Source organism: Thalassophryne amazonica, chromosome 16, assembly GCF_902500255.1.
Source record: "Thalassophryne amazonica chromosome 16, fThaAma1.1, whole genome shotgun sequence".
NCBI lineage: Eukaryota > Metazoa > Chordata > Actinopteri > Batrachoidiformes > Batrachoididae > Thalassophryne > Thalassophryne amazonica.
The window spans coordinates 14,346,932-14,358,709 of record NC_047118.1 but is presented as its reverse complement, the minus strand read 5'-3'; the positions used below and the strand labels follow the sequence as shown (position 1 = coordinate 14,358,709).

Below are 11,778 nucleotides of genomic sequence, written 5' to 3'. Positions count from 1 at the left end.
GCAATTTTGGACAACTGGAAAAGTACTGCAGATGTGGTGAGGGAAACAGCTAGGACAGTACTGGGTATGACATCTGGACAGTGGAAGGAAGACAAGGAGACTTGGTGGTGGAATGAAGAGGTCCAGGAAAGCATAAGGAGAAAGAGGTTGGCGAAAAAGTTTTGGGATAGTCAGAGAGATGAAGAAAGTAGACAGGAGTACAAGGAGATGCGGCGTAAGGTGAAAAAGAGAAGTGGCAAAAGCAAAGGAAAAGACCATATTGCGAGCTGTACAAGAAGTGGAATAGTAAGGAAGGAGAAAAGGACTTGTACCAATTGGCCAGACAAAGGGACAGAGCTGGAAAGGATGTGCAGCAGGTTAGGGTGGTAAAAGATGCACATGGTAATGTGCTGACAAGTGAGGAGTGTGTGCTGAGAAGGTGGAGGGAATATTTTGCAGAGTTGATGAATAAAGAAAATGAGTGAGAGAAAAGGCTGGATGATGTGGTGAGAGTAAATCAGGAAGTAAGAGATTAGCAAGGAAGAAGTGAGGGCTGCTATGAAGAGGATGAAGAGTGGAAAGGCAGTCGGTCCAGATGACATTCCAGTGGAGGCATGGAAATGTATAGGAGAGATGGCAGTAGAGTTTCTAACCAGATTGTTTAATAAAATCTTGGAAAGTGAGAGCATGCCTGAGGAGTGGAGACGAAGTGTGCTGGTTCCTATTTTCAAGAACAAGGGTGATGTGCAGAGCTGCAGTACTACAGAGGCATAAAGCTGATCAGCCACAGCATGAAGTTATGGAAAGAGTAGTAGAAAATAGGCTTAGAAAACAGGTGAAGATCTGTGAGCAGCAATATGGTTTCATGCCAAGAAAGAGCACTACAGATGCAATGTTTGCTCTGAGATACTGTTGGAAAAGTACAGAGAAGGACAGAAAGAGTTACATTGTGTGTTTGTGGACTTAGAAAAAGCTTATGATAGGGTGCCAAGAGAAGAGTTGTGGTATTGTATGAGAAGTCTGGAGTGGCAGAGAAGTATGTTAGGGTAGTGCAGGACATGTACAAGAATAGTGTGACAGCGGTGAGATGCGCAGTCGGAATGACAGACTCATTCAAGGTGGAGGTGGGATTACACCAAGGATCAGCTCTGAGTCCTTTCTTGTTTGCAGTGGTGATGGACAGGTTGGACGGATGAGATCAGACAGGAGTCCCCATGGACTATGATGTTTGCAGATGACATTGTGATCTGTAGTGAGAGTAGAGAGCAAGTTGAGTCTAGTCTGGAGAAGTGGAGATATGCTTTGGAGAGAAGGGGAATGAAAGTCAGTAGAAGCAAGACTGAGTACATGTGTGTGAATGAGAGGGAGCCCAGTGGAATAGTGCAGTTACAAGGAGTAGAAGTGGTGAAAGTAGATGAGTTTAAATATTTGGGGTCAACTGTTCAAAGTAATGGAGAGTGTGGTAGAGAGGTGAAGAAGAGAGTGCAGGCAGGGTGGAGTGGGTGGAGAAAGGTGGCAGGAGTGATTTGTGACCGAAGAATATCAGCAAGAGTGAAGGGGAAAGTTTACAAAACAGTAGTGAGACCAGCTATGTTGTATGGTTTAGAGACGGTGGCACTAACAAAAAGACAGGAGGCGGAGCTAGAGGTGGCAGAGCTGAAGATGTTGAGATTCTCTTTGGGAGTGACAAGAATGGACAAGATTAGGAATGAACATATCAGAGGGACAGCTCAGGTGGGACGGTTTGAAGACAAAGTCAGAGAGGCGAGATTGAGATGGTTTGGACATGTGCAGAGGAGGGACCCAGGGTATATAGGGAGAAGGATGCTGAGGATGGAGCCACCAGGCAGGAGGAGAAGAAGGAGACCAAAGAGGAGGTTCATGGATGTGCTGAGAGAGGACATGCAGGTGGTGGTGTGACAGAGGAAGATACAGAGGACAGGGTGAGATGGAAACGATTGATCTGCTGTGGCGGCCCCTAACGGGAACAGCCGAAAGACAAAGAAGAAGAAGATTTTGTTCATCCGAATTACACAGATGGAAATCATTTCACTTCGTGGCTAATTACACAAAACACCTCCATATTACAGACAGTCTCATAAGTATCGAGACTGACTTTATTTTTGTCCTTGTGCAGCACCACGATGGAGTTTAATTTAATAATCAAGATTGTGCTTGTAGTGTAGAATTTTATCTTTAATTCAAGGAATTTTACTAAAAAAAAAAATGCTTGCATCAACAATTCAGCAATTACAGCCATTTTTAGAAATAGTTTCTACCTTTTTGGAGCACATACATTAGACAAATTAAATGTAAGGATTATTTTTTATGCAAATTGTCACTTTTGCAGTCAATTTTCTTTAGATAAAACAATGTGGATGGATCTACCCTATCTCACGGCATGTCGTGATTCAGTATCACGAAATATACATAAATCTACTGGTTCGTGATATTGTCACTAAAAGTGCAAAATGTTTGTAATGGAAGAACGAATTTATTGTAATACATTCCGTGACGGCTGCACGACATTAAAAGTGATGCGGGGGTCTGGAGAGGAAGGGTATGATTAGGGTTAGGGGAAGGAGTAGGGTTAGGTTATGGTTAAGGTTAGGGTTAAGTGGAGGGGTGGGGTTAGTATTAGTAAGTTAAAAAAACTTGTCACAAAGTTTAGTAATTTCGTGATGGGAGCACGAAAAAACTTGTGAGACTAGGTTGGGGTGGATACATGAACATTTCCAGGTCAGTGAATGTTTTGGACTTCATCTACATGAATCAATTTAAAAAGGACAAACAGTGTGGTTCTGTCTGGTGAACCTGTCTGGAGTAGGTCGTTCTCAGCAACTTTGAGATGATGAGAGAAGTAAACGGGTTAGGGAAGCCACCAAGACACCTGTACAACTTGAGAGTGGCAGGGGGATTATGATTAGGGTTAGGGGAAGGAGTAGGGTTAGGTTATGGTTAAGGTTGGGTTGGGGGGGGGGTGGGGGTTAGTAATAGTGAGTAAAAAAAAAATCTTGTCACAAAAATTTGAATAATTTTGTGATGGGAGCACGAACAAACTTGTGAGACTGGGTTGGGATGGATACATGAGCATTTCCAGGTCAGTGATTGTCTTGGACTTCATCTACATCAATCAATTAAAAAAGGACAAATAGTGTGGTTCTGTATGGTGAACCTGTCTGGAGTAGGCCGTTCTCAACAACTTTGAGATGATGAGAGAAGGAAACGGGTGAGGAAAGCCACCAAGACACCTGTACAAGTCAAGAGTGGCAGGCTTCTGCGGCCGTGATTTGAACAACTACTGATAGACATTCGAAGATAGAGCAACTTCAATTTCAATTTCAATTTATTTTCATTTATATAACACCAAATCACAACAAAGTTGCCTCAAGGCACTTCACACAAGTAAGGTCTAACCTTACTAACCCCCAGAGCAACCACACAGGTGACAGTGGTAAGGAAAAACTCCCTCTGAAGAAGAAACGTCAAGCAGACCAGACTCAAAGGGGTGACCCTCTGCTTGGGCCATGCTACAAACATAAATTACAAAACAATTCACAAAAAGAATATATAGGAAATGTTGCCAGTGCACAGGACAGGAGGGTTTCTGGAACAGATACCACGCCCAGCTCTGGATGGAGTCGCACCTCAAACAGAGAGAAAAGAAAGAAAAAAAACAGAATCAGGCATCAGAAAGACAACAAATACAGTATAATTTGTCAGCATTAAACAACAAGAAAAACAGAAGAAATACTAAGTTGATCGCCGGCCACTTGTCCTATAAGCTTAACTAAAAGACCCAGAATTTAGACAATTAACTTTTGGCCGTCGTGTCACCACTTATACGGCTTCATGTTGGAGCGGCACAGAGAAGCATTTTCGCAAATAGATGTGATGGCTCACTGACAGTTTGACAGAAGGCATGTCAGACTTAAGCCTCCATTTGATGTGTTCTTACATCAAAGCCATATTTTTGTGTTTTTTTAAAGAGCTAGTTCATTTCATATTTCAAGCACTTTCAAATACTTCTGAATGAATTAGTTCAAAGATTCAAAAAGCCTAATTTGTAATTTTACCTGATTTATCTATAAAGCAGAGATGGCCTTGGTGGCCATCAGACCAAGGCTACAAAAATGAATAAAAGTGATTTTTCAACATCCATGTAACCTCAAAACCACACATATGCTGAGAGAGACAGATCAGATAGAAGGGAAAAGTCTTTACTTTCATTAGCTAGATTCATCCAAAAATATTCCCACGGAGTTGTGAGGACTTGTGACTGTGTTATTCTCTCATTTAGTACATTTCTGTACCATCTTGCTTGTTCTTTCTTTCACAGCTAAATTCACACTAACATCCTTTCTGCTGGGTTGTGTGGAGTTACTGTACAACTGTGTTGGACTATTACGACAAAACTACTTTGAATCAAATTAACAGTTTACGACTTCAACTGAATACATCTCTGTGCGGAAATAACCTGTTTCTTTGACAACCACACCTGCTCCTAATACATCACCAATCCAGCATCCACAAACCATCCAGTAGGTGGCAGACACATCTAAGATATTCCCATAGAGTTACACATATGAAAGCTAGACAGCTAACTCGCCTGGCCGTGTGCCGACAAGGAGCGTGCTGTGCCATTACCAAAGAGGGCAAACAGATGTCTGTCTTGGGTTTTTATTTTTTTGTTCTTTTTGTTTTCTTTCTGACTTTCTGACCTCCACATTCACTCAACACATAGGCTGTATTGCACATTTGTGTACTTTGTGTCCTTTTTGCCCTCTTTGGTAATGGCGACCATGCCCCCATGTAGGCACGGCAGTATTACATTAGTGCAGTGGTGCCCAATTACACTAAAGCAATGATGTCCAAAATATTCCAGAAAGGGCCAAGAGGGTGCAGGTTTTCTTTGCAGCCACTGACTCCAGCAGGTGATTTCACTGATGAACTCATCCCATCTGCTCAAAGTGATGTTAATCAGTGAAATCACATGCTGGAGCCAGTGGCTGCAAAGAAAACCTGCACCCTCTTGGCCCTTTCTGGAATATTTTGGACATCATTGCATTAGTGTTATAGGGAATGTGCACTCTAGCTTTCATATATGTAACTCTATGGATATTCCTTAGGTAACAGGAAGACAGTGGTCAGGAATGAGAGGAATAGTAGTAGCCAGTAAACCAGTATGTCTGGTATTTATATTTATATTTGCAACTGTTTTTCTTTTTAACTTTACTTTTTACTTTATTAATATGTCCACAAATCATGTGCAACAACAACTTGTTTACAAATCCCAGCACTAGTGTCACCTTATCACATCCAATCATGTTTATATATATATATATATATATATATATATATATATATATATATATATATATATATATATATATATATATATATATATTCTATTTCTACCTCATTTTCTTCTTAAGTCTTAAGTATTATTATTATTGCTTATCTTTGCACACGCTGTTTGATGCACATTTTCCTCTACTCGCACTCATCTTTTGTGTTTTTTAAGAGCTGACGTAACATGTGAATTTCTCCACTGTGAGATCAATAAAGTCTTATCTTATCTTATCTTTTCTTATCTTATCTTAGATTCTTAGATACAGACTTCAACATGAAACTCCATCTATATTTAACTGTAACGTAGATTAAAAACCAGCTTCGCCTAACGCAATCCCTTGAAGTGAGAAACGCGTCGGCCTCAGTGTAAGAGCCTTGTAACTGTGTACGTGTGCTTTACATCGGTCTCCCTATACAAATATTATGATCTCTCTGATGAGAATTAAGTCTCCATTCTGAATGGCCAATAAATTAGAGGCACGCTTCTCGTTTACTCATCAGAGCTAATGAGGCTGATAAAATTACCTCGAGGATCATAATTACAGACTAGTGGCAGAGACTCTGTCAGGGAGTGGAATAAAGCGGCGTGCACACACAGAATTTAGATGCTTGCGAATGCCGCAGCATGCACATACAAAGATAGAAATTATGCATTTTATTATTTCCACTTCAGCCCCGTCAGCCTTTGTTTTAAGCTTTAAAAGTAGCAGGATTAACATAATGTAAAGTACTAAACAATATTTACAATTTGCACCTTTTCTGTCAGACCAGTTCAAACAGATTTCGCCAACCTTTCATAAAGATTAAGCACTTCATGGGTAATGGCATATTTTAATGAATGATGGCAGCCTGGACACTAAAGCTCACCGCAGAGGATTCCATTTCATCACACATTCACAGGGTGAATTGTTTTACTTATGAATATTAATGTCTCTCTAATTTGAGGCTGTTGTTAATGCTTGTCGCTAGGAGCTCGGCAAATCAGGTCCCATTCCTGTTAAAACCATGTATTAGACACCCCCCTCCTGACACTAAGCTCTCGCCTTTGATTCTTAATTGCAGAAATGCAAGCATTTGCAGTAGATGGGGCGCAAAGCTTTAATTAACTCTAATATCACACATTCAGTCTCGACTGTCACCCACATCACGCGTGGCATTTTGCACCCCAAACTCTGCTCGCCTACAAAGATTCGCATTCAAGAGTTCTTGATCGCAATTTCATGCATTTCGGCAAAACGAGGAACGCAGAGTTTAGAAGACGTCGTTGCAGCGCGTTGATGAGAGAACTATCTTTGATGGCATCCTTTAAAAGCGACACACTGATGCAGCTTTCCGATGGCTGTTGGTTCGTTAGCGGAAGCGTCGCCAATCGCCGAATCGACAGTCGCCGGTGAGGTTTGTGGCATGAAACGCAATGATGGAAAAGTTGAGAGATGTGCCTAAATAGAGAGATGGAGGAGGAGAGAAAAAAAGGCAATAATCTTCAAAGAATTTATTGGACAGCATGATTAAAGTTTAAAAAACAGTACAAATAAGAGTACAAGCAAAGCATAAAATGCATTACTACATCCTCACAAATACATTTTCATAGACGGTCGAGGAGACATTTGAACATTTTAATAACTCAGGTATTCTGGTGTTGATATATAGTAAAGAGTAACGTTTAATTAAACCAGGTTTGACGATAAAGAGCTCAATACGACCTATAGTATAAGCGACTGCTTTGCCTAATCCTCTTTTCACATAACATTATTGCATCAGTACAGCTGAACTTTTTTCTTTTCTTTTTTTTTTTGCAAGCATTTATAAAATTAGCAAAGAAATTAACTGTCTGTACTGTGGCAAATTGGATTTTCCAAGTTCTCGCCCTGCTGTAGTGCATACCCACGCTGCCACCTACAGTACGAGCGCGAGAGGAGCGGCAGGCTGCAGAGCGAGGCGGCTCCACACGTGTGGCCCTCCCCTGCAACTACTCAGACATCATCCTCATTATAAAGAGTTGAAGGAAAATTTGTTGAAAAACCCATTCATTAAGTTATTATTTTTTTATTATGGATCAGTACTGATGATGTGATGTGTATTTATCATCTGTTTTTTAAAGCAATAGGTGATCTAAAATTTTTATTAAAATTCATCAAAAGATGCTTTAAAAAAAGGAAAAACTGCTTTTTAAACATACACTGCAAATGGAACATTTTTTCTTCTTCTTCCCATTAACACAATTGTTGTGTTTCAGTTTATATATATATATATATATATATATATATATATATATATATATATATATATATATATATATATATATATATATATATATATGAATTAAATAAGAGTGGGGAGGGGGTACTTCACAAATACATTCAGAACACAGTATTTAAAATGCTGTTAAAAGACACAGCAGTTATTACAGATAAAACTGTCCTCATGGTCATTCAACTTGTCTTTTACTTCTCCGCCTGAACAGTTTTGAGAACGACGATTTCCTCTTGTTTTTCGATTTCTTTACTCCTATTCACCAAGAAGACGCACATCCATAATTTGTGCATTAAATATTTCAATAAATAAAACTGCATTTTAAAAAAAGATCTTTTATACTTACTGAGATTTTGCATCATTTCATTTAGCTGCTTATCCTCTTCCACTTCCCTGGAATTAATTAAAACACAAGACTATTACTGTACGACTTGTCGCCACTCCTGAAACATAAATAAGTAAATTTTAAAAAATTTGCCGTACCTCAGCCTGTCTTCATCCAGCCCATCCACGATCGCATTCCTGCCGTCCACAATCTCCACGAGTCTCTGCAGCAGTTTCTTCTCCTGCTGTCGCTCCTCTGTGGTCTTTAAATGATCTGTGAAGCCAAGTTGACAGAATTCAGTGTCGGATAAGGAAACGAATGGAGATGAAGAGTCTGATCTCGTACCTGGTTTCTCCAGCAGCCGGCGAAGTTCCCACTCCACACCTGGCTGCTGCCGCTCCAGCTCCAGAGTCTGAGCTCTGTCACATACACAAAGAGACAAACCCAAACACCACAAAACTAAAATTATGTTTGATTGAACAGCTAATGATTTTTTTATTTTTGTGAAGACTAAATAGGATGTGGGTTTTTCATTTCATTTTTTGTTTTTTTGTTTTTTAATGACTTGTGTTTCTTTTTCCACTGCACAAAAATGTTTGGAAAGGTTTCTGTATCTCTGACTGTTAATTCCAAATAAAATCATAATGATGGAACTCTGAACTTTACACCCTGTGTGTGGTGCACACAGGGGTGCCGAGAAAGGGAGAATAAGGAGAAGGATTCTAGGGGCCCATGATTGACAGGGGGCCTAGAAAGGCCCCTAAAACAATTGTAATACTGACAAAATAATATGGGGGGGGGGGGCCAGTAAGATTTCTTTTCTTGAGGCCCAAAATTACTGGCAGCGTCCCTGGATGTGCATCACTGGCTACGTTTACATGCCGTTAATATTTGAGTTAAGGTCAATATTCCAGTTTCTGAATCATTAGGAATAACCCGTTTACATGCTTAAGCAGACAGAGTTACTCCTGTATACGGGTTATTCTTTAACTACGGGCACTATTGGCCTTGTAAATGTAATTTCCACCACACCATTGCCTTACAATATAAAGCGCCTTGGGGCAACTGTTTGTTGTGATTTAGCGCTATATACATGTGCTCTGATGTCACTGTTTATCTCCATAGAAACTACCCAAACAATCTTTCATACAAACTGTTTAACGGGACATTACAGTGTTGTGGTGGAAATTATGGCAATAGTGTGGGACAACTACATTTTGTTTAATAAAATCACAACAGTTGTATGACACTGAATACCCCAATTATGTTTTGATTATTTTACTGATATTTTATTCAGAGATATTTTAAAACATTAGAAAAAACGTTTCTTTACCATTCATTTTTATCGTTGAAGATCAAAAGTCTGGGTGTGGGACAAGCACAAAACGGCAATATTTGCATATAATGATGCTGAAAAAAGGTGAAAAAGTCATCATAGACTAATAGAACAAATTTCTTAACACACTTTCATTGTAAAGATAAGTATAAAAGTGTGAAATTTCCCCTTTTTTCTGTTTTTCATACAATATGCTCAAAGGACATAATAAGTGCCCGTAGTCTAAGAATCACCCATACATGGTCATTGGCATCATTTAGAATATCCCCATCTAAACAGCGACGCACGTCTTCCACCGGTGCTTGATTTGGTCTGGCATTCATGCAAATCCTGCTTTGCATAACTTTTCGGCCACCTTCTGGTAAATGTCGCTATCTCTGTACTTTCTGCCGTCAATAAAAGACACTATATTCATGTCTTTCACGATACTAATGAAGTACTCGGTTTCCTCCTCGCTCCAAAAGTATGGTGCTGTGCTCTCGCAACTGGATTTCCCCATGCTTGTTTACCTCTGCTTCTGTGGTGTCCTGTGGGTTGCGCGCGCCACATACAAGTAGTTGCCGTACTCAAAAGACCAAGATTCCTTGCGGATAGAACATGCACAGAACACAAAATAATGTTCCTTTCTATAGGGATATTCCGATGCGCGTTTATGTGACCTGATATTTGGGTTAGAAAAGGAGTAACCCAGGGCTCATATTTGGGTTTTTAAAAACCGGAATATAGCATATTCGGGTTTTTGCGGGTGTTTACATGGCCATGCGCAACCGGGTTATTGCTAATATTCCGGTTATGAAAAGGTTATGATGCATGCAAACGTAGTAATTATTTATACAAGACATTGTTACGTTGCCTTGGCCTAACTACAGAATGGACATAAAAAAGCTAACTGCTAACTGTAGCTAGCATTAGCATAAGTAATGTCTGTGACATACGTCACAGAAGCTTTCAACAGACCATTTCAGGTTCTTCTTACAGCAGGGACATTTCCACAAGCATACACAAAATGACAGGATTTTGTGAGTTCTTAAAGATAAGTTCATCTGCCTTTTACAGATAAACTTTGCACACAACAAAATAATTTGATCAGCCACTGTACGTACATGTAGACCAGCTCCGATTCCTTCCTGATGTACATCTGCTTCTGTCTGATGAGGTTGAACCAGTCAACCATTAGTGGCTCCATTAATATGTCCCCGTCTCCCTCTGAAAGACAGTTTTACAAATCTGTCAGTGAAATGTGAGATGATCTAGTCTTATAAAACAGCTTCATGGAAATCTGCAAAGTGTTTCTTAATTAGGAGTACATGAAATTCTGCAGATTAAGCTGCAAGAATGTCTTCGTAGTGTAGCAGAAGTTACCTGCCTGTATTTTATATCTGTGGTAGTAAATCTTGTGTGATGTGACATGTCAGAATTAACAAACTGGTCAATCTCTGTACATGTAATTGACAAATATGATTTATGAAAAAAAATGTCTAGTTATTTCTCTTGGAAGACACCAGACCACAATCATCTTCCTTCATACACATCTTCATATTCTGTGGTACCATTGTGTGAGGTTTAATTGAAGTTTATGTTTACACGGTTCATGGACAGATTGACAAGGTGATTCTTCTCACCCACGACCCCCTTCCTCAAATTTATGTTGGCAGAGGGGTGTAGTGATGCAGTGAGTTTAAAAGCTGTATATTATCTAGCCTTTCCCCATCCACATTTGTTCCATAAAATTAGACATTTTTGCACCATCTAAAGTCAACATTTTCAGGAAAACTGTATTTTTAGATATTTTAGGGATATCGTTTCACTCAGGACAAAAATATATTTAATTGATGCATTATTTAATGAGAATGCTAACATCACAGCAGCAACCAGAACCTGGTAAATTAATGTTATTCATCAAGACCAAATAAATAAATAAATAAATAAATGCTTCTTGTCACCACTGAACAAGCAAAAATATCAGGTGGTCTGGTTGAAATTGACAGTTTACAAGAAGGTAAAAAAAACAACCTGTACTTTAAAAAGTTTTTCCTTTAATGAGGTAAGGATGAACAAGTTTACCCCAGTCAATGTAAGACTGTTTAAATTGACCTATTATACAGTTAACTCCTTACCTTAGCCTAGCCATCCTCCTTTTACTGAGCCTGCATGCTGCCATTAAAAGGGCATTAAAAGCATTCTACATGAGTAACTTGTGCAGTACTCAGTGTGCATAGGCCAAATAATATAACAGTCTATTCCAACTCACCTCTTGAGATCAAACCCACACAAGCTATTAACACCTTCTGTTGTACTTAGAAAAGCATTGTTCTAATTAAAATATACTGTACTGTTTGTTTTGTCACTTTCAGTTGTGACACCAGTCCTTTATTTTGCAGAAAGCGTTGTCTAGTATCCACCCACGTGAGGGTCATTAATTTTTTTGTCATCATTTTTTACATTAATACCAAAAAAAAGTGTTAATGTGCAGAGGATGTTGTGGAGCACATTCAAGTTCACACCTTTACAAATACCCAGAATGTCTCATCTT

General features: G+C 39.3%; 1 protein-coding gene across 1 annotated transcript in view; it reads right to left on the bottom strand.

Annotated features, from left to right (window-relative positions):
- Positions 1-7,653: 7,653 nt before the first annotated feature.
- The window catches only part of micall2a (mical-like 2a), a 44,475-nt gene continuing 40,350 nt past the window's right edge, over positions 7,654-11,778 (bottom strand). The window contains exons 13-17 of the mRNA XM_034191083.1: positions 10,349-10,451; positions 8,255-8,328; positions 8,068-8,182; positions 7,931-7,977; positions 7,654-7,839 (exon numbers count right to left, since the gene is read on the bottom strand). Of these exons, the coding sequence (XP_034046974.1) occupies positions 7,760-7,839; positions 7,931-7,977; positions 8,068-8,182; positions 8,255-8,328; positions 10,349-10,451 (419 nt within the window). The 3' untranslated portion in view covers positions 7,654-7,759. The remainder of the gene's footprint in view (positions 7,840-7,930; positions 7,978-8,067; positions 8,183-8,254; positions 8,329-10,348; positions 10,452-11,778) is intronic.